The 23,653-nt window shown below is 40.4% G+C and overlaps 1 protein-coding gene across 2 annotated transcripts in view; it reads left to right on the forward strand.

Moving 5' to 3' along the window:
* The first annotated feature begins 244 nt into the window (after positions 1 to 244).
* Positions 245 to 23,653, forward strand: part of LOC136163273 (uncharacterized) — a 54,156-nt gene continuing 30,747 nt past the window's right edge. Inside the window, exon 1 of one of the 2 annotated variants that reach the window (XM_065927714.1) lies at positions 245 to 317. In XM_065927714.1, the coding sequence (XP_065783786.1) occupies positions 305 to 317 (13 nt within the window). In that variant the 5' untranslated portion in view covers positions 245 to 304. Of the gene's footprint in view, positions 318 to 1,897; positions 1,998 to 23,653 lie in introns of those variants that run through there. The other variant, XR_010662208.1, reaches the window with a different exon arrangement.

Consider the following 23,653-nt stretch of genomic DNA (forward strand, 5'->3'; position numbering starts at 1 on the left):
CTCTGTGCAGATATTTTTCAGCTCTCTTCAAGCTGAGACAAGATCAGTCCTTTGACTTAACCCCTCCCTTGGTAAATAGAACCAGAAAAGCATCTTTACACATGCCATTCTGGTCTCAGCATTTTTAATGTTAGCACCGAAGCAAACAAGGTCAGAGGTAGACTAATGACAATATGAATTTTTTGGATGGTTTACCACACAGGTTACTCGTTGAGTTCTACCTTGGAGGGAGTCAGACATTTGTCTGTCGACCTGTATATTGATTTGCACCTTTTTCTGAAAGAGAAGTAGTTTGTTTGCCAGCATGGATGCTTCAGGTAAAATGAATGGCCCTTCAGCTGGTGTGATTTGAGAAACAATGAGATATTTCCTCCACATAATGTTATTTTCCTTGCCCTCCTTCCCCTATACTGCATGAAATTACATCCTTAAAGACACATTCCTATGAATTAATAAGCATCTGGGTCAACCCCCTTATGACACATCATGAAGGTGTCAGTCAGCACTCTTTGGCTTGACTTTAGCTGATCAGATCTTAGTTCTTCCTGCTAACTCACTGAGGTGCAGGCACTTTAGAAATCAGAGCTTTGTTGGGTAGGTACTTAAGACACTGCCCATGACTGCAAGTTTCCAGGTGAGGTACCATACAAGGGCCCTTGGTGACCAGGAAAAGGGGAAGAGAGCCTACAGGTTGTACTAGTTTTCTAGGACTGCTGCAACAAAATATCTGCAAACCAGATGTCTTAGAATAACAGAAATTTGTCTCATAGATCTCAAGGCTGCTGCTGCTGCTGCTGCTAAGTTGCTTCAGTCATGTCTGGCTCTGTGCGATCCCATAGATGGGGCAGCCCACCAGGCTGCCCCATCCCTGGGATTCTCCAGGCAAGAACGCTGGAGTGGGTTGCCATTTCCTTCTCCAATGCATGAAAGTGAAAAGTGAAAGTGAAGTTGTTCAGTCATGTCCTATTCCTCACGATCCCATGGACTGCAGCCTACCAGGCTCCTCCGTCCATGGGATTTGCCAGGCAAGAGTACTGGAGTGGATTGCCATTGCCTTCTTCTCTCAAAGCTAGAATCCAAAATCAAGGACCATACATCCTCAAAGGTGCTAGGAAAGCATCTGTTCCCAGCCTCTCTTCCATCTTTCAGTTCAGTTCAGTCACTCAGTCATGTCCGACTCTTTGCAACCCCAATGAACCACAGCACACCAGGCCTTCCTGTCCATCACCAACTCCCAAAGTCTACCCAAACCCATGTCCATTGAGTCAGTGATGCCATCTAACCATCTCATCCTGTGTTGTCCCCTTCTCCTCTTGCCTTCAATCTTTCCCAACATCGGGGTCTTTTCAAATGAGTCAGCTCTTTGAATCAGGTGGCCAAAACACTGGAATTTCAGCTTCAACATCAGTCCTTCCAAAGAACATTTCTTTACTGGGAAAAAAATTTTGTAAAACATATATCTGGTAAGGGACTTTTACACAGGATATACAAAGAATACTTATAGCTTAATAAGGCAAACAGCCAAATTTAAAGATGGAAAAAGAAATGGGCAGATTTCATATCAAAAACATATTCAAATAGAGAATAAGAACATCTGAAAAATGCTCAACATCTTAAAATATAGTCATTAGAGAAATTAATGCAATTAAAACCAGAAGATACCATTTACACATGCATCAGAATGCCCAAGTTACAAAGACAAATAACATCTCAGGTGTTGGGTGTATGAATGTTCCCTGTGCAATTCTTTCAAGTTTTTTTTTTTTTTAATATGTCTGAATATTTTTCATAATAAAAGCTGAGAAAAAATGTGGTGCTGGAGAAGACTTTTGAGAGTCCTTGGACTGCAAGAAGATCAAACCAGTCAATCTGAAAGGAAATCAACCCTGAATATGCATTGGAAGGACTGCTGCTGAAGCTGAAACTCCAATACTTCGGTCATCTAATGCAAAGAACCCACTCATTGGAAAAGACCCTGATGCTGGGAAAGATTGAAGGTAAAAGGAGAAGAGGGTGGCAGAGGATGAGATGATCAGGTAGCATCACCAACTTAGTGGACATGAATTTGAGCAAACTAAGGAGATAGTGAAGGACGGGGAAGCCTGGCATCCTGTGGTTCTTGGGGTCACAAAGAGTCAGATGTGACAGCGACTGAACAACATCACTTATATGTGAAATCTAAAATATGACACAAATGAACCTATGTGCCAAACAGAAACATACAGACCTAGAGAACAGACTTGTGGTTTCCAAGTGGAAGAGTGGTAAGGAAGGGATGGAGTGGGAGTTTAGGGTTAGCAGAAGTGCAAACTATTATGTATGGAAAGGAGAGGCAACAAGATCCTATAGTATGGCACAGGGAACTCTACTCAGTGTCCTGTGATGAGTCACAATGGAAAAGAATGTCAAAAGGAATGTATATATATGTATGGCTAAATCACTTTGCTGCACAGCAGAAATTAGCTAAAAAGTAAATAAATGAAAAATAAGGCAATGTCAATTCTGCCCACCAGCAGGGAGTAGAATCTCCATTTATGGCATTTGCTGCAGGGCATTTGGGGAGCAAGGCAAAAGAGGAAGCAAATCAGAAGAAAGAGGCAATTGGTAGCAAAGGAACAGGAACTTGAAGGAAATGGGAATGGTGGCCACAGTATCTATGGAGAAGGTTAGCTTTCAGAGAGCAAGTCCTAATAAGAGAAAAGCAAATTCAGATCCATTCTGGGCAAACACTGGTAGTCCAAAGAAAGGCTAAGTCCAAGGTTAATGGGGTTGTAAGATGAGGGAACACATTCAGAAGAGCAGAGAGGGAAGAAGGATCAAGAAAGACAGGGTATTTCTAGGAAATCTGTAGGGAAATGGCAGGCAGGGAGAAGACGAAGACAGCTTCAAGGCACTAAAACACTGGTAAAAGTATGAAATGGAAGAAGTGCCAGTCAGGTGACTCAGAAGAGAAAAGGGCTCCTCTTCAGGTACTAATGACCTTGAGAAATATGGAGAAAGCCCTGGCAGAACACCTTAGAGGTGTCTCTACCTTCCCATACTGGTATCAGGGTAGGTGGGCAATCCTGCTTCTCAGTTAAGTCACTGACTAGTATGACTATTTCCAAACCCCACTGCTTTGTGGGATTAAAGGGGACTATCACTGTGCAAATTTACTGACTTTTTATTTTAATTTCAGGAGAAGGGCAGCAGCAGGCTAATTATTTGGTGTTAGAAACACCAAGAACGAGACCAGGGTCTGGGGTTAAAAACTGAATGGTAGGTTGGGACAGGGAGCAAATCCATGATGGTGTGCTGGCCAACCTAGTCTTCTATTATGGTGACAAGGAAGGATGGGGCCTGAGGGGTCATAACTCTGTGACTGCCATATTCACATATTACTTGTATGTTTTGATTTATCTTCCAGAAGTGTTTTAATAGAAAACTTAGTGAGTTTTGTATACAGAGCTTTAGCCAACATACCACTCTGCAGTGTCTTAGGGCTGACTTCGCACACATGTAAGTCAGTCAGATCTCATGGGTGGATCATTAAACTAGCGTTCTTTTCTTGGCACTCTGGTACCTTAATGTGTGACCTTGACCTAAGGCAAGCCATCAATCTGTCAAGAGGAATGAATCCAGGGATAAGGTCTTGCTGCCTCCACTTAAAAGACTATTCCTCAAAAAAGAAGCAATATAATCCCTTCTGGTTTCTGTTTAAAGAAAATCTTATGAAGATTCTAAAGAAATATCTGTGGAGGACTTTGAGCTCCTTCAATAAAAATGTTTAAACATAACTGCAGGAATTGTGGTAGACAAATACTGCAATATTGTATATCAGCTTTGTGTCTATATTCAAATTTTTTTGACTTGGTTTATGTCCAGAGGTCTGCGCAGGTATCAGCTCAGTTCAGTCACTGAGTCGTGTCTAACTCTTTGTGACCCCATGAACCACAGCACGCCAGGCCTCCCTGTCCATCACCAACTCCCGGAGTCCACCCAAACCCATGTCCATTGAGTTGGTGATGCCATCCAACCATCTCATCCTTTGTCATCCTCTTCTCCTCCTGCCCTCAATCTTTCCCAAAATCAGGGTCTTTTCCAATGAGTTGGCTCTTTGCGTGAGGTGGCCAAAGTACTGGAGCTTCAGCTTCAACATCAGTCCTTCCAATGAACACCCAGGACTGATCTCCTCTAGGATGGACTCGTTGGATCTCCTTGCAGTCCAAAGGACTCTCAAGAGTCTTCTCCAACACCACAGTTCAAAAGCATCAATTCTTTGGGGCTCAGCTTTCTTTATAGTCCAACTCTCATATCCATACATGACCACTGGAAAAACCATAGCCTTGACTAGACGGACCTTTGTTGGCTAAGTAATGTCCCTGCTTTTTAATATGCTGTCTAGGTTGGTCATAACTTTCCTTCCAAGGAGTAAGCATCTTTTAACTTCATGGCTGCAATCACCATCTGCAGTGATTTTGGAGCCCCCCAAAATAAATTCAGCCACTGTTTTCACTGTTACCCCATCTATTTGCCATGAAGTGATGGGACCAAATGCCATGATCTTAGTTTTCTGAATGCTGAGCTTTAAGCCAACTTTTTCACTCTCCTCTTTCACTTTCATCAAGAGGCTCTTTAGTTCTTCACTTTCTGCCATAAGGGTGGTGTCATCTGCATATCTGAGGTTATTGATATTTCTCCCAGCAGTCTTGATTCCAGCTTGTGCTTCATCCAGCCTGGCATTTCTCATGATGTACTCTGCATATAAGTTAAATAAGCAGGGTGACAATATGCAGCTTTGACGTACTCCTTTTCCTATTTGGAATCAGTCTGTTGTTCCATGTCCAGTTCTAACTGTTGCTCTTGACCTGCATACAGATTTCTTAGGAGGCAGGTCAAGTGGTCTGGTATTTCCATTTTTTTCAGAATTTTCCACAGTTTAATGTGATCCACATAGTCAAAGGCTTTGGCATAGTCAATAAAGCAGAAATAGATGTTTTTCTGGAACTCTTTTGCTTTTTTGATGATCCAGCAGATGTTGGCAATTTGATCTCTGGCTCATCTGCCTTTTCTAAAACCAACTTGAACATTTGGAAGTTCACAGTTAACGTATTGCTGAAGCCTGGCTTGGAGAATTTTGAGCATTAGTTTACTAGCGTGTGAGATGAGTGCAATTGTGCAATAGTTTGAGCATTCTCTGGGATTGCCTTTCTTTGGGATTGGAATGAAAATTGACCTTTTCCAGTCCTATGGCCACTGCTGAGTTTTCCAAATTTGCTGGCATATTGAGTGCAGACAATCACAGCATTGTCTTTCAAGATTTGTAATAGATAGCAAATATTCCATACTGCATATTTAACTCAATCTCATCCTTTAAAACAAGGACATGGAATAGATTTTCATCAAAGCTCAGGGACCAGAACTGTAGGTTTCCCTCACAGTGAGAAGTAAAGGTAAGTGTAGGTGATTCCCCTGTGTCAAATTTTCAAATGAGAACTTTATATGTAATTTGAATTATTATGATACATATTTCAGTGAAATGATTGTCAGTCAATATTATTTTAAGTGTTATTTTCATATTACTTAAAGTTCTATAGGTTTTATATAATTATAAAGGGCTTGGAATTTTTATGAAACGTTCCATGACGTGATTTTGATTCTAACAGTTTATCCTTGATACTAGTAGTTAACTCAGAGAAGGAGGTCAAGGTGCTAAAAAGGGATGCCCATGAACTTTGAAGGAAAAAAGATCATTGGGATTGTGTGTGTGTTTTTCTTTTAAATTTTAAACATGAGGTGGTTATATAAAGGGGATGTCTAGAGGAATAAAGGATGAAAATGGGCTGAACATTTCAAACAAAGTTCAATGTGAAATCAGTAGTACGTTCAGAGGAGCTGACAGGGAACAAAGCTGTGGAGGAGAAAAAAGAGCAAAAGAATCGAATTGGGAAACAGTAAAAATAATGATTGGAGTCAGGTGGTAACAATAAAATCAAGAAATGAATCTGATGGGGAAAACCATGGGTAGCTATAGAAGGGGCATTTGAAATAGGAAGTGATGTGAAAGAAGAAGATAATTTTAGTGTAGTTAAATAAAGTAGCAGCTATGGGTGTGAAGAGAAAGGCTTAATTTTAAATGTGTCTCAGAAGTAAGAGAAAAAATAATTTGAGGGCTGGATTGATGAGAAAAACTGGTTGAGTGTTGTATAGTCATGTCAAGCAAAAGTCTTCCTAGTGTTATGTCCATTTTGGACACTGTGCTCTCATAGGAGTATTGATGAGCCAGAGGTCATTCAAGACACCAGTGTGGTAATTAATGTGTCAGTAGGGCCTCCACATAGGGAATTAGGGTGGGCAGCTGTCCTCAGATGTCTGCCAATGGAAGAAAGACCACACTTTGGCCTCTGTATTGCTCAAGAGAAAGAAACAGATCCATGGAAAGTTAGAGGGAAGTACATCTTGCTTAATGTAAATAGTCTAACAATTAGGTCTGTCCCTGTAACAGAATGGGCTTCCCTGATGACTCAGCAGGTAAGAATCCACTTGCAGTACAGGAGACACAGTTGACACGGGTTCGATTCCTGGGTTGGGAAGATTCCCTAGAGAAGGAAATGGCAACCCACTCCAGTATTCTTGCATGGAAAATCCCATGGACAGAAGAGCATTGTGGGCTACAATCCAGAGGGTTGCAAAGAGTCAGACATGACTGATACATGTACATGACTGATACAGCACATTTATCTTTATGAATCAATCAGATTAAATACTTGAGAACTTAAAAAAAAAAAAGAAAAAGAGATGTCCGTGGAAGTGTAGTTATTTAGTAAAATGTGAAAAAAATAGAAGTGTCAAGGATCATAATAGAATGGGCAATTGTAAGGTTTCTCATCTTTGCAAGGATTCAAGTAGAGAATATTCAATAACCCAACTAACTAATAGAATAGTTTCTTTATCTTAAAAATTCCTTTCTGACTAGAGGAACATGTGATTTGTGGACAGTGAATTCAGGCACTCACAGCCTTGATGTTGCACTCTGACCTTCTACCTGGGGACTACTTTCCCAGCACCCTCTCCCCTTCTAGGAGGAAAGCAAGACAGACATGCTTCTTAAGACTGTCCTTTTGTCACAGACTGTTGGTGTGTTCAGTGTCAGCCATTGCTTCCTACTTCTCCTTTCCTATTATTAATTCTTGGCCCCCAAGCAAAAGTTTCTGAAAGCCTTTTCTCCTCCTTATTAATTATAATATAAAATCTGTCAGAGTTCAAATAGAAAACAGACAAATAGTTGAACTGGGTCATAGACTGTAGCCCGCCAGATTCCTCTGTCTATGGAATTCTCCAGGCAGGAATAGTGGAGTGAGTTGCCCTTCCCTTCTCCAGGGGATCTTCCCTTAACTGCAGGCAGATTTACCGTCTGAGCCACCAGAGAAGCTCAGGTAATTAAAGGAGAATTTAATAAAGGAGCTGCTTATGAAAGTGTAGGCAGGGTTTACAGAAACCAACAAGAGATAGTGCAGTCCCCTAGGACTTGTGTTATGGGGACCTTTACCATGCACAAGATTGGGTCTGAAGGTTGAGGAATGGAGCTATTTCAGACCATAGAGGGTGGTTATAAGGAGAGGACTGCATGCAAGGAGTTTGCAGCCAACACATAGCAAGAGAGCCAGGAGAAGAAACAGTTCAACCTCACTCTTCTGCTGGCGCCTCCCACAGCTAAACCTGACAAGTAAGCTAGGAAGGAGGGAAGTGGGCTGGTGAATATAAGGGTAAGCCTCCTGGGGCACAGAGCAGGGTAGAGCTGAGGAGAGAGTGAGTCTGGAGGGGCTGATGGAAGAAACCACAGAAAGCAAATTCTTTTTTAGGAATGGCTGGTGCTTGAGCCGTACCTCTACTGTTAGGAATGTGGCAGTGAGTCTTGAAAGAGCTCAGGGCCTCAGCCCTCTGCTAGCCCCCTAAGCCCATGTCTGCCAGAGTCACAGCTCTCTGCAGGGTTTTTTCCTGATGGTGTCCTTCACCTTTAAGGAAAGAGCACTAGCAATTTTATAGAAAGAAGGACATGTAGAAGTTCTTCATTTTGGTTAAGCATTAGAGTTTCCCCACCTTGGAGCAGAGTAGAAATGCTTAGACAGAACGGTAGATTTACTATGAAGAAATTGAAGCCAAAGCTAGGGGCCCCTTTCTTGCTTAGGTCTCTGAGCATTAAGGGTTGAGAATGTTCTAAGTGGAGAGAGAAGTCAGATTGCATTTCTATTTAAGCATTTCTGGTAAATCGCCTAGAGAAGTCAGATAAGGTGGATCTGGACTTCCAAGGCTCCTGTAATTTGTCAAGAACCCTTTTCTTATCCAATAAATATTCAATTTCATACCTAATTTTCTATTTGTAATTTTATCTTTTTTTTCTTAAAAAGGATCAACCAAATAATATGAACTTTAGCTTCCACAAGACTGGGATCCACTTCACCTGCATGGAATTTTAATTATAATCAAACTAGGTCAGAAGTCAGTTTATAATGTAGGGATCTGGATGGCTTCAAAGTCCCTTCCAGACAAAGGGACTTTGTTAGGGAAGCAGGTGGAAAGTATATGCACCAACGAGAAGGAGCATATGTGCAGGTAGTACCTATGGATACAAAAATGGCTCCCGTCTACTAGTAGACAAGCATCAAGGAATTGAAGTTTACCCTTCACTGCCTTCTCCCTACAGTTCCATCTCTCTTTCACATTAGTGCTCCTTGAACACACATTTTATGTGAGACAACTTCATCTCTTAACTGCATCTAGAACTTTTAGTCTCTTTAATCAACTTTGTTTCACTTCCCCTAGCACCGCTTCTATCCCTTGATGCTGCCATTCTCAACCAGAGAGAGTGAGTGAATTGCCCAAAGTAATAGATTGGTAATGATCTCAGCAGTGTTTGAACTCAGGTTCAAACTGATCTAGGAATCCATACTCTTAACCACTGTGCCAGTGCTTCTCAGAGCATGTGGCATTGGCCAGCTGCATCAGGGTCACCTAGGGTGCTTGTCAAAGTGTAGATTCTTGGATCCCAGTTCCTATCTGCTTAAATGATGAGCAGCAATCTGTTTTATGAAGATCTAGTGAAGGAATACTCCAAGCAGAGAAAACAGCAACTTCTGAGATAGGAATAAGCAAGGACCAGAATGAAGGCTATTGAGACTGGAACGCAGGGAGACCAGAGAGTTAGAGAGGGCCAGATCATGAGGATCCAGAGACTTTGGATATTTCATTTAAGTTAGACAGGAAGCTCTAGATCAGTTATAAGAAGATGAGTAATAATTCCTGCCTTACTGTTTAACAGATGGCAGCTGCCTACTGAAGAACCATGGAGTTGTGCCCAGCCAGAGCATTTCTCTGCATCAGGAGAGGCCAGGGATGAAATCTTGTCATTGGAATGGGAGCAGGAGTGATTTATGAGTCACTCCTTGTGTCTGCTTCACTCTCTCTTCCCCCTTCTACCAGCTTGTTTTTGTTAAGTCACTAATTTCTGTCTGACTCTTTTGCAACTCCATGTACTGTAATCTTCCAGGCTTCTCTGTCCATGGGATTTTCCAGGCAAGAATACTAGAGTGGGATGCCATTTCCTTCTCGAGGGGATCTTCTCAACCCAGGGATCAAACTGGTGCCTTCTGCATTGGCAGGTGGATTCTTCACCACCAAGCCACCTGAGAATGTTTTCCTTTAAATAATTTTATCTATTTTTTTATTTTTGGCTGTGCTGGGTCTTTCTTGCTTGATGGACTTTTCTCTAGTTGCATTGAATGGGGGCTGTTCTCTAGTTGTGGTGCACGGGCTTCTCACTGTGGTGATTTCTCTTTGGGAGCATGGGCTCTAGGGCCTGTGGGCCTCAGTAGCTCAGCACATGGGCTCAGTAGTTGTGATTCCCAGCCTCTGGAGCACAGACTCAGTAGTTGTAGCACAGGGCTTAGTTGCTCTGCAGCATGTAGGATCTTCCAGGACCAGGGATGGAACCCATATCCCCTCAATTGACAGGTGGATTCTTTCCCACTGAGCCACCTGGGAAGGTTAACTCCACTTATTGACGATAACTGGACTTTGCCCTGTCCGCTCATAGCAATGTCAAGTCACTCTTATATGGGACTACTAGGTGAGCAAGAAATAAAATTCATGTTACTCAGATTGGGGGCTTCCTTGTTATAGTAGCTACTGTTACCTTAAACAATGCAAGTCACAGGACTTATACTTTGCCAAGGTCACATTGGCTGCTGTATGGAGAATAGCTTGGAAACAGTAGGGGTGTCAGCAAAGGTGGAGCAGGGAGACCAGTTAGGTAGTCTTAATGGGACTAATGGTGACTTAGATTTGGTTGGTGGCAGTGGAGTACTGTAAAGTGGAGCTACTAGGTACATTTTGAAAGACTTGTCTCTGAAGCCAGCTAGATACATGGGTGGATTAGATGGTGGGTATGCCAGCAGAGAGAAACCAAGGACTGTAATGTTAGCAGCTTGAACTTACTGAATAAAAGAAAAGAGATTCCATTTTTCTGAGATGGAGACCAGAACTCTCAAAACCCTCCTCGGCTTACAGTACTCCTAGTCAGCTCAGCCTGCCCTGAACAATCCAGCTGTGGCTCTTGGCCATGTTATTTGTCACCTGTGGCTTCATCCATACTCTAAAGACCCCACATGTATTTCACATGACACTAAAAGGAAAACTTGACGTACACATTTTTCAGCCTGGACAACTGACAATTTAATAAAACAAAACTGCTAAACATGACAAAAGGCAGTTTTAACCTCAAATGGGTTTGACTTACTTTTCTCACTCTTATTAGGGTGGAGGACAGATAGGGAAGGATGGTGTCTTTCATGTCTGCAGTTGGGAAATAAGGTGATGGTGCTAATCATAAGGTTTCTGTTAGTTCTGGGCTGGCCTTGACTTGGAGTATGATTACAGCACACTTTATGACCATAACAGCTCTGGCAGGATTTATGTTTATTGCTTCCTTTCCTTGTGTCCTCTGAATGTGAGTCTACCCAGAGTCACAATATTTCAGGGCAGGATTCTGTCTGTTTACCTTCTTTTGCACTGGGCTTCACTTCCCATGATGCCTCTGATAGAACCGAGTAACTAGGACCTTTGAAAAATAATGCTCTGTGAAAGGGGGACAGGAGACAGGGAAGAGAGATTGTATGAATGAAAGAGAGATGTGAAAGAAAGAGGGGAAATATATGATCATTGGTCACTTATTTTTCAGTTAATCAAAGAGATTATATATTTGGGTTTTACGTTTAAGACCTTTGCTTCACTGTTCTATGAGCTCAAGAGGGAAGTATTAGATATGGTCGTTAACCTTAGGAGGTTTGAAGTCCAATCAAGGATACCCAATGTAGATGGAACAGTGATTCTCTAACAGGATTAGACTAGCAATGCTGTAGGACTTGGAGACAAAGCTGCCCTGTCAGGCCCCAAGAGGATAGCTATTTTATATGGAACATGGTCATGGGAGGAGCCTTGTGTCTATCTGGGGACAGTAAAAGAAAACCCCTAGAAAGGTCAGATACCTGGAACTGGTCCCAAAAGACAAACTTTGCATGTGAATACATATTATGTTTTAGGAGGAGTCCTATAGTTTTTTTCCTGTCACTATTAGGACTTGAGTCTTTGTTGATCATCAGTAGCACCCATAAATCCTTTCCTAAGTGAACAATGCAAAGAAATAGAGAAAAACAATAGAATGGGAAAGACTAGAGATCTCTTCAAGAAAATTAGAGTTACCAAGGGAACATTTCATGCAAAGATAGGTACAGTAAAGGACAGAAATGGTATGGACCTAACAAAAGCAGAAGATATTAAGAAGAGGTGGCAAGAATACTCAGAAGAACTATACACAAAAGATCTTAATGACCCAGATAACCACAATGGTGTGATCAGTCACCTAGAGCCAGACATCTTGGAATGCAAAATCAAATGGGCCTTAGGAAGCCCTAAAACAAAGCTAGTGGAGGTGATGGAATTCCAGTTAAGCTGTTTCAAATCCTAAAAGGTGCTGCTGTGAAAGTGCTGCACTCAATATACCAGCAAATTTGGAAAACTCAGCAGTGACCCCAGGACTGGAGAAGGTATTTTCATTCCAATCCCAAAGAAAGGCAATGCCAAAGAATGTTTAAGATACTGTACAATTGCACTAATCTCACATGCTAGCAAAGTAATGCTTAAAATTCTCCAAGCCAGGCTTTTACAGTACGTGAATCGAGAACTTAAAAGATGTATAGGCTGGATTTACTAAAGGCCGAGGAACCAGAGATCAAGTTGCCAACATCTTTTGGATCATAAAAAAAGCAAGAGAATTCCAGAAAAACATCTACTTCTGCTTCATGGACTATGCTAAAGCCTTTGACTGTGTGGGTAACAATAAACTGTGGAAAATTCTTCAAGAGATGGGAATACCAAACCACCTTACCAGTCTCCTGGGAAACCTGTATGTAGGTCAAGAAGCAACAGTCAGAACCCCACATGGAACAATGGACTGGTTCAAAATTGGGAAAGGAGTATGTTAGGGCTGTATATTGTCACTCTCCTTTTTTTAACTTATATGGAGAGTACATCATGCAAAATGCTGGACTGTATGAAGCACAAGCCAGAATCAAGATTTCTTGGAGAAATATCAATAATGTGATGACACCACCCTTATGGCAGAAAGTGAAGAGGAAATAAAGAGCCTCTTGATGAAAGTGAAAGAGGAGAGTGAAAAAGCTGGCTTAAAACTCAACATTCAAAAAACTAAGATAATGGCATCTGGTCCCATCAATTCATGGCATATAGATGGGAAAACAATGGAAACAGTGACAAACTTTTTTTCTTGGGCTCCAAAATCACTACAAATGGTGACTGTAGCTATGAAATTAAAAGAAGCTTGCTCTTTGGAAGAAAAGCTATGACAAACCTTGGCAGCATATTAAAAAGCAGAGCTTACTTTGCTGACAAAGTTCTGTATAGTCAAAGCTATGGTTTTTCCAGTAGTCAAGTACAGATGTGAGAGTTGGACCATAAAGAAGGCTGAGTGTTGAAGAATTGATGCTTTTGAACCGTGGTGTTGGAGAAGACTCTTGAGAGCACTTTGGACAGCAAGAAGATCAAACCAGTCAATCCTAAAGGAAATCAATCCTGAATATTCACTGGAAGGACTGATCCTGAAGCTGAAGCTGCAATACTTTGGTCACCTAATGTGAAGAGCCGACTCATTGGAAAAGACCTTGATGGTGGAAGAGATCGAAGGCAGGAGGAGAAGGGGACAACAGAGGATGAGAAGGTTGGAAGGCATCACTGACTCAATGGACATGAGTTTGGGCAAACTCAAGGAAATGGTGAAGGACAGGGAAGCCTGGCATGCTTCAGTCCATGAGGTCGCAAAGAGTTAGACATGACTGAGTGACTGAACAACAACAACAACCATACGCATGTATAAGTGGAACTAAGCAAAGTCTCCAACTCTGACATAGGAAGAAAAGGGATTGAGGGTGAAAGAAGAAGGTAAAGAAAGGGGAAGCTCATTAAATATTCTTTGAAAATCTACTTCTGCTGATCCACCATTTCTTATTCTTCCACCCATGCCCTTGTCTCTTCCTTTCATACACACTATGTAATTCTTTGTTTCCAGTCCATTCCCTGAGAATTAAATATGAGTGGGTCTATAACTAGCCAAGTGAGAGAAATGTGCAGTAGTATTGACTGTATAAAGACTTTTGTTCTTTCATTCCTGGTGTCCTATCCAAAGTTGAAGAAGACACAATCCTTATTGTCAAGAAAGGTAGCAGAAGTAGTAGAAGTGTGAGAACAAGGTACTCTGGATGCAACAAGGAGTGGCCAATTAGTCCTATGGGGGTGTGTGTGTCTGTGTGTTGTATGCAGGCAGACTATGACAAAAGGCAGTTTTTACGAAGGACATGCTTATTAGAGAACTTTTGAAAGATGAGTCAGATTTCATTGTTCAGAGAAGGGGTAAAGGCAGAGGAGAGGAAGGACAGGAAATAGCATGTGAAAAGGCTACTAAATCAAGGAATTATGTCCTTAGGATATTCTTGGCTGAAGAAATCAGGATGTTTCATCATACCATCAATCAACGATTGAAATGGCAGTAATGACCTATATTTTAACCATAGAGTCACCCATTAGTGTCATTAGTGATGTGAGCTGGAAATGTGAATATACCCTGTCATAAAGTTATTTGTAACATAAGGCAAGGCTTACACTTTGTTTTATATGTTTTATTTTCAACCTATACTTTTTTCATGTACCATTTACTAGGTATAATTAGTTGATTTGCTACAAATGAAAAGCTGGAAAAATTGATAAGTAATCTACACAAAACTCAGATAAAGCCATTTGAATCTCCCATTAGATGGCATAGGAAGAATCTAGAATAGCATAATACCTAGTTCTCATATTAGGCTCAAAATAAAGAAATTTCTAGTTCTGTGATTGCATAATTCTGAGTATTTACTCCTAAAAGCAAACACTGTATAAATAATGTCTCTGTAATTATATTTCTTTATTAACAATAATATAAAGTAGCTAATAAGTGTATGTGGTTTAAAAATCATAGAAAATAGAATATGATGAAAGACTTTATAAAAGTCTTTTTAAGAATAGATTGCAGAATTGCAGAAGAAGGTAAACTTCCAAACTCATTCTATGAGGCCACCATCACCCTAATTCCAAAACCAGACAAAGATGCCACAAGAAAAGAAAACTACAGGCCAATATCACTGATGAACATAGATGCAAAAATCCTTAACAAAATTCTAGCAAACAGAATCCAACAACATATTAAAAAGATCACACACCATGACCAAGTGGGCTTTATCCCAGGAATGGAAGGATTCTTTAATATCCGCAAATCAATCAATGTAATACACCACATTAACAAATTGAAAGATTAAAAACCATATGATTATCTCAATAGATGCAGAAAAAGCCTTTGACAAAGTTCAACACCCATTTTTGATTAAAACTCTCCAGAAAGCAGGAATAGAAGGAACACACCTCAACATAATAAAAGCTATATATGACAAACCCACAGCAAACATTATCCTCAATGGTGAAAAATTGAAAGCATTTCCCCTAAAATCAGGAACAAGACAAAGGTGCCCACTCTCACCACTACTATTCAACATAGTTTTGGAAGTTTTGGCCACAGCAATCAGAGCAGAAAAAGAAGTAAAAGGAATCCAGATAGGAAAAGAAGAAGTAAAACAGTCGCTGTTTGCAGATGACATGATCCTCTACATAGAAAACCCTAAAGACTCTACCAGAAAATTACTAGAGCTAATCAACGAATATAGTAAAGTTGCAGGATATAAAATTAACACATAGAAATCCCTTGCATTCCTATACACTAACAATGAGAAAACAGAAAGAGAAATTAAGGAAATAATACAATTCACCATTGCAACAAAAATAATAAAATACTTAGGAGTATATCTACATAAAGAAACAAAAGACCTATACATAGAAAACTGTAAAGCACTGATGAAAGAAATCAAAGAGGACACAAACAGATGGAGAAACATACCGAGTTCATGGATTGGAAGAATCAATATTGTCAAAATGGCTATTCTACCCAAAGCAATCTATAGATTCAATGCAATCCCTATTAAGCTACCAACGGTATTTTTCACAGAACTAGAACAAATAATTTCACATTTGTATGGAAATACAAAAAACTTCAAATAGCCAAAGTAATCTTGAGAAAGAAGAACGGAACTGGAGCAATCAACTTGCCTGACTTCAGACTATACTACAAAGCCACAGTCATCAAGACAGTATGGTACTGGCACAAAGACAGAAATATAGATCAGTGGAACAGAACAAAAGAACGCCCAGGAATAAATCCACGAACCTATGGACACCTTATCTTCGACAAAGGAGGCAAAGATATACAATGGAAAAAGACAACCTCTTTTTTTTTCTTTTTTCTTTTTTTTAATTTTATTTTATTAGTTGGAGGCCAATTACTTCACAACATTTCAGTGGGTTTTGTCATACATTGACACGAATCAGCCATAGAGTTACACGTATTCCCCATCCTGATCCCCCCTCCCACCTCCCTCTCCACCCAACTCCTCTGGGTCCTCCCAGTGCACCAGGCCTGAGTACTCGTCTCATGCATCTCACCTGGGCTAGTGATCTGTTTCACCATAGATAATATACATGCTGTTCTTTTGAAACATCCCATCCTCACCTTCACCCACAGAGTTCAAAAGTCTGTTCTGTACTTCTGTGTCTCTTTCTCTGTTTTGCATATAGGGTTATCATTACCATCTTTCTAAATTCCATATATATGTGTTAGTATGCTGTAATGTTCTTTATCTTTCTGGCTTACTTCACTCTGTATAATGGGCTTCAGTTTCATCCATCTCATTAGAACTGATTCAAATGCATTCTTTTTAATGGCTGAGTAATATTCCATGGTGTATATGTACCACAGCTTCCTTATCCATTCATCTGCTGATGGGCATCTAGGCTGCTTCCATGTCCTGGCTATTATAAACAGTGCTGCGATGAACATTGGGGTGCACGTGTCTCTTTCCGATCTGTATTCCTCGGTGTGTATGCCCAGAAGTGGTATTGCTGGGTCATATGGCAGTTCTATTTCCAGTTTTTTAAGAAATCTCCACACTGTTTTCCACAGTGGCTGTACTAGTTTGCATTCCCACCAACAGTGTAAGAGGGTTCCCTTTTCTCCACACCCTCTCCAGCATTTATTGCTTGTAGACTTTTGGATAGCAGCCATCCTGACTGGCGTGTAATGGTACCTCATTGTGGTTTTGATTTGCATTTCTCTGATGATGAGTGGTGTTGAGCATCTTTTCATGTGTTTGTTAGCCATCTGTATGTCTTCTTTGGAGAAATGTCTGTTTAGTTCTTTGGCGCATTTTTTGATTGGGTCGTTTATTTTTCTGGAATTGAGCTTCAGGATTTGCTTGTATATTTTTGAGATTAATCCTTTGTCTGTTTCTTCATTTGCTATTATTTTCTCCCAATCTGAGGGCTGTCTTTTCACCTTACTTATAGTTTCCTTTGTAGTGCAGAAGCTTTTAAGTTTCATTAGGTCCCATTTGTTTAGTTTTGCTTTTATTTCCAGTATTCTGGAAGGTGGGTCATAGAGGACCCTGCTGAGATTTATGTCAGAGAGTGTTTTGCCTATGTTCTCCTCTAGGAGTTTTATAGTTTCTGGTCTTCCATTTAGATCTTTAATCCATTTTGAGTTTATTTTTGTGTATGGTGTTAGAAAGTGATCTGTTTTCATTCTTTTACAAGTGGTTGACCAGTTTTCCCAGCACACAGCAGGATCCTCTATGACCCACCTCTCAGAATATTGGAAATAAAAGCAAAAATAAACAAATGGGACCTAATGAAAATTAAAAGCTTTTGCACAACAAAGGAAACTATAAGCAAGGTGAAAAGACAGCCCTCCGATTGGGAGAAAATAATAGCAAATGAGGAAACAGACAAAGGATTAATCTCAAAAATATACAAGCAACACCTGAAGCTCAATTCCAGAAAAATAAACGACCCAATCAAAAAATGGGCCAAAGATCTAAACAGACATTTCTCCAAAGAAGATATACAGATGGCTAACAAACACATGAAAAGATGCTCAACATCACTTATTATTAGAGAAATGCAAATCAAAACCACAAAGAGGTACCATTACACGCCAGTCAGGATGGCTGCTATCCAAACGTCTACAAGCAATAAATGCTGGAGAGGGTGTGGAGAAAAGGGAACCCTCTTACACTGTTGGTGGGAATGCAAACTAGTACAGCCACTATGGAGAAGAGCATATGACCCAGCAATCCCACTCCTGGGCATACACACCGAGGAAACCAGATCTGAAAGAGACACGTGCACCCCATTGTCCATCACAGCACTATTTATAATAGCCAGAACATGGAAGCAACCTAGATGCCCATCAGCAGACAAATGGATAAGGAAGCTGTGGTACATATACACCATGGAATATTACTCAGCCATTAAAAAGAATTCATTGAATCAGTCCTAATGAGATGGATGAAACTGGAGCCCATTATACAGAGTGAAGTAAGCCAGAAAGATAAAGAACATTACAACATACTAACACATATATATGGAATTTAGAAAGATGGTAATGATAACCCTATATGCAAAACAGTAAAAGAGACACAGATGTACAGAACAGACTTTTGGACTCTGTGGGAGAAGGCGAGGGTGGGATGTTTCCAGAGAACAGCATCGAAATATGTATATTATCTATGGTGAAACAGACCACCAGCCCAGGTTGGATGCATGAGACAAGTGCTCAGACCTGGTGCACTGGGAAGACCAGAGGGATTGGGTGGAGAGGGAGGTGGGAGGGGGGATCGGGATGGGGAATACATGTAAATCCATGACTGATTCATGTCCATGTATGACAAAACCCATTACAGTATTGTAGAGTGATTAGCCTCCAACTAATAAAAATAAATGAAAAAAAAAAAAAAAGAATAGATTAAAACCATCCTTTTTTCCACCAGACTGCTTTCTTTATTCATTCTTAATTTTTGTAGGCTAGCATTTTTCCAAATGGGTTCTTGGGAAGCCCAAGTCAGAGTTTATCTGAGTGGCATCACTCTCACATGCTCCTAACTTGGCAAAGAAAATAAAAGTTAATAATTCGGTATTACTGTGACTCTGGAAGACAAGGCACTGTCATCCACGACCTATAGACTTTACAGGGCCATGAAGAGTGAAGCAATACATATTTACTGATAAGGCATAAGGGATAATTATCATGCAACCTGTGTTAAGTCAGTCCACATTACTTTAGGAGCACTAATAAGTATTGCCCAGGAAAAAAGTGTGCTTCCCTCGTGGCTAAGTGTTAAAGAACCCACCTGCCAATGCAGGAGACATGGATTCAATCCCTGGATTGGGAAAATCCCTTGGAGAAGGAAATGGCAACCCACTTCAATAGTCTTGCCAGGGAAATCCTGTGGACAGAGGAGCCTGGCAGGCTGCAGTCCATGCGGTTGCTAAAGAGTCGGACATGACTTAGTGACTAAACCATAACAAGGTAAAAAGAAATCATACCAAAATTATTCTCTAACACTTTTCCATTTATCTGTCTAATCTCCATACAATTACTGGAGACATTGAGTCCTAATTAATTTCCTTTTCACAGGAACCTCACCCAGAATCTAGTCTTAAGAATGTAGATAGAATGTGATTTTTTGATAAGCTGCCATAAGTGAATGATATGGAGCCAAAGCTGTATTCTGAAAATACACAGCAGGGCGCAGCTTTCCAAACCTCCCAGTCCTGTGTTACCTGGAGTCAGAGCTACATGGCATGAGAACCCAAGGCTTCGAATTACTTCTTGGCCATGAATGCAAAGCTGAATAAATGTATTTCTCAATTAAAGTCCGATTATAGTAACCAACTGATATAACTGGTAGTATAGCACCACAAGGATTCCATTCAACATGTATTTATTGAATGCTTTCTTTGTGCAACATTCTGTGCTGGACCCCAAGCTGGCTTAAACAAACTTTCTCTGTAACACGAGGCAGTCAATAAGGAGGAAGAAAGAGTGTACCTTTCAATAGTCGTCTTTTACTGCAGCAAGAGCTCATAAATCGCTGGAGTTTGCAACACTAGAAAGGACACTTAACTTGAACCACAGTGCCCCCTGGCAATCATAACTGATATTCTACTTAACCAGTGAAGGGTTCTCACTGAATATACAGTAGTGCTCAATTCTATTAATAATTACCGCAAATGAGAGCAAAACAACTAATTCCTGTTGGATCTCAGGGCAGTGCTCCTAACGCAAGATTTTTTTTTCACATTGCATTAAAAATGGAAACCTTTCATTGGAATCTCCTGAAGTACTTGTTTTAATGCAGATTCCCGGGCCCGGCAGGCAATCACTGAATTGCAGCTGTAGGTTGCTTGATCAGGAAGAGGGTGCTGAAAACACCCATTTCCAAGACCACTTGATACCACCAGGGGCATTCCATGAATCACAAGGAGATTTGAGGGTCTCAAAATGTGAATTCCTAAGCATGACCAGAAACACCACAATTTGGCCTCGACATTAATGTCATCTTATTTTCCTTTGTTTATCTTAGGTAAAGACCAGTTTATAAATGTGTTCTCCCAAAGTGAACAGTGGGAATTGATTGACCAAAGGCACTGAGTATGGTTTCTACTTAAACAAGTTTTTTACAGGAAAGTGTTTAGCTGAGATGCTTCACTTCATCATTAAGTTTTAATACAGCAAAAGACAATGAGACTTCCACTGCCCAGTTGTCCCTAATTCATTAACGCTTATCAGGAGTTACTCTTACTGCAGCAAGAGCCTTGTAAATCACTGTAGTTTGCAACACTAGATAGGACACTTAACTTGAACCACAGTGCCCCCTGGCAACCACAACTGATATTCTACTGAATATCAGGAGTTAAAATGCAGAGAAACACCAACATGGAGTCCTCACATGGGCCAGTAAATGTTGTCGCTTCAGAGCAGAATTAAGTTTGGGGAACTTGTATAGAAAGAAGGTCAGAAAATGAGTTGTTGTTGTTGTTGTTTTTACATTTATTGGTGTGTTTGTACAAAGAACATAGATTCTTTATAAGTTCAACATTATCCTGGAAACTTAAGTGTTTTATTCCCTAATTCTCATAATAGTTGCTGGGGAGTAATTATTGTGTTATTCCATTATACCAGTATAGCAATCTGAAGTTTGAGTAACTTGCCCAAGTTCGTATAGCAAGAAAAATCACAAAGCAAAGAAAGATCTTGAACCTCCAAAGTTCATGATGGGTCCATTATACCATGCTTGTAAAGAAACATGGAAAAATTAACAAATAAAAGAAAGTGCTGTGCTATGCTTAGTCGCTCAGTCATGTCCAACTGTTTGCAACCCATGGACTATAGCCTGCCAGACTCCTCTGTCCATGGGGATTCTCCAGGCAAGAATACTGGGGTGGATTGCCAATCCTTTCTCCAGGGGATCTTCCCAACCCAGGGATGGAACCCAGGTCTCCAGCACTGCAGGCAGATTCTTTACCATCTGAGTCAACAGGGAAGCATATTAAGCATTAAAACTCCTATGACAATTTTTTTCCTTTGCAATTTCAGAATCATCCAGTAGGCTGTACCCATGAATCAGTTTTCCGTCAAAACCCCAACCCATTAAACAGTGATTTTCTTAAGTGTGTCAGTTTAAAAAAAAAAATTATTTTAAATGAAGTCTGTAACAATAATTTGGGCTTCTCTGATGGCTCAGTGGTAAAGAATCCATCTGCCAATGCAGGAGACACAGGTTCAATCCCTGGGTTGGGAAGATCCCCTGGAGAAGGAAATGGCAACCCACTCCAGTATTCTTGTCTGGGAAATTGAGTGGACAGAGGATCCTGCTGGACTATAGTCCATGGGGTTGCAAAGAGATGGACACGACTTAGCGACTAACCAACAACAATAATTTACAAATTTTGATACATATACCTGAAAGTCAAGAGAAAATATTATCTTTCATGCATTGATGTTATGTCCTTAATTGATATTTTAGATTAAAATAGTATCCTATTTAAATTGTTTGTGAAAATTATAGATGCTTCCTCAGCAAGGGACAAAGCTTCATTTTATTCCACCACTGTGAAACCCAAGCTCTTTTATCACAGGCAGCCATACAGGCTTAGCTTGATTTGTAGAATTGTGATCAGTTTATCAGTATGGCTCCAAATGTAGTCACGGCACGGTTGTATTAGAATCACCTGACAGAAGTTCTCAAAACATAGTCCCCAACCAACAGCATCAGCATCACCTGGGATCTTGTCAGATAAATTCTCAGGCCTCACTCCAGACCTATGAATCATAAGCTCTAGTAATGGGGTCCAGAAATCTGTGATTTAACAAGCCCTCAGAGTGAGTCTAAAGTACACTAAAGTCTGAGGACCGCCAGTAATCGAAAATGGAGATTTCTTCTCCTCACACAGATTTAATCAGAATCTCAGGGGTTCTTAGACACAAAAAAGTTTTAGAACCACACTGGTCCATGTGATATGATTTGAAAGGACAACAAAGGATCCTCTCGTTAACATCCCTCTTTACTTATTGATCAAAAGTTAAATAATTTTATAGAATTAAACAAGCATGTCTTCATTAGTTTATAAATTTATTAAGTCATAAATATTCTAAGGTAAATTTATTTTAATAACTAGGTATTTCACCTTCATGGTGGAACTAGGAAAGTAGGCAACTGAAAGGAAGGATGTTACAGAGAGAGATCACAAAATCCTAATTTAAATACTTTGCCTTATAGTCAACTAAGATCTGAATTCCAGGTATAGTACCTCATATTATTCATTACAGGGATGCCACAGTTTCAGTAAAACATCTTCAGCATAACTTCCTTTTAAGCCAACTCTTGTTACTGAGTCCAAGCTAACCTTTCCTGGTTACACTCCCATGCCCCCAAAAGAGAATCTTATAAAAGTCTTGGCAGTAATGAAGCAATACTTATATTCTGAATATAGGTAATAATGTATGGTGGTGTTTATTTGGTATGAGGTTTTGTGTGTGTGTGTGTGTGAGTGTATAGAATCTAAATATTCAAGCACATAAAAAGAAAACATGAGATACATAAAAAATTAATCTAATTTACTTTGTGATACACTTAAATTTTTCCAGCAGTATGTGCATGTGTGCATGCATGCTAAGTGGCTTCAGTTATGTCTGACTCTTTGTGACTCTATGGACTCTAGCCTTCTAGGCTTCTCTGTCCAAGAGATTCTCCAGGAAAAAATACTGGAGTGGGTTGCTGTACCCTGTCAAATTGACCAGACTAATGGTCGTGTATGGATGTGAGAGTTGGACTATAAAGAAAGCTGAGCACTGAAGAATTGATGCTTTTGAACTGTGGTGTTGGAGAAGACTCTTGAGAGTCCCTTGGACTGCAAGGAGATCCAACTAGTCCATCCTAAAGGAGATCAGTCCTGGGTGTTCATTGGAAGGACTGATGTTGAAGCTGAAACTCCAATACTCTGGCCACCTGATGCAAAGAGCTGACTCACTGGAAAAGACCCTGATGCTGGGAAAGATTGAGGGCAGGAGGAGAAGGGGACAACAGAGGATGAGATAGTTGGATGGCATCACCGACTCAATGGACATAGGTTTGGGTGAACTCCGGGAGCTGGTGATGGACAGGGAGGCCTGGCGTGCTGTGGTTCATGGGGTCACAAAGAGTCGAACACGACTGAGCAACTGAACTGAACTGATGAGGCTCCATTTGACTTCCTATTGCTTTAGAACAAGTATGGATACAACATGGACTATCCTCAAAAATGCTACAAGTGAAAGATTGCAGACACAAAAGGACACATGTTGTATGGTTTCATTTATGTAAGATATCCAGAAACAGCAAATCTATAGAGATAACCCATTAACTGATATCCGGGGCTAGAGGGTGGGGGTAATGTGGAGTGACTCTTTTTTTTTTTTTAAATAAACTAGAGTGCCTTCTTTATTTCTTTTCTTTTTATTTATTTATTTATTTTAATTGGAGGCTAATTACTTTACAATATTGTGATGGTTTTTGCCATACATTCACATGAATCAGCCTTGGGAGTACATGTGTTCCCCATCCTGAACCTCCCTCCTACCTCCCTC

The sequence above is a fragment of the Muntiacus reevesi genome, chromosome 3, assembly GCF_963930625.1.
Source record: "Muntiacus reevesi chromosome 3, mMunRee1.1, whole genome shotgun sequence".
NCBI classification, from domain to species: domain Eukaryota; kingdom Metazoa; phylum Chordata; class Mammalia; order Artiodactyla; family Cervidae; genus Muntiacus; species Muntiacus reevesi.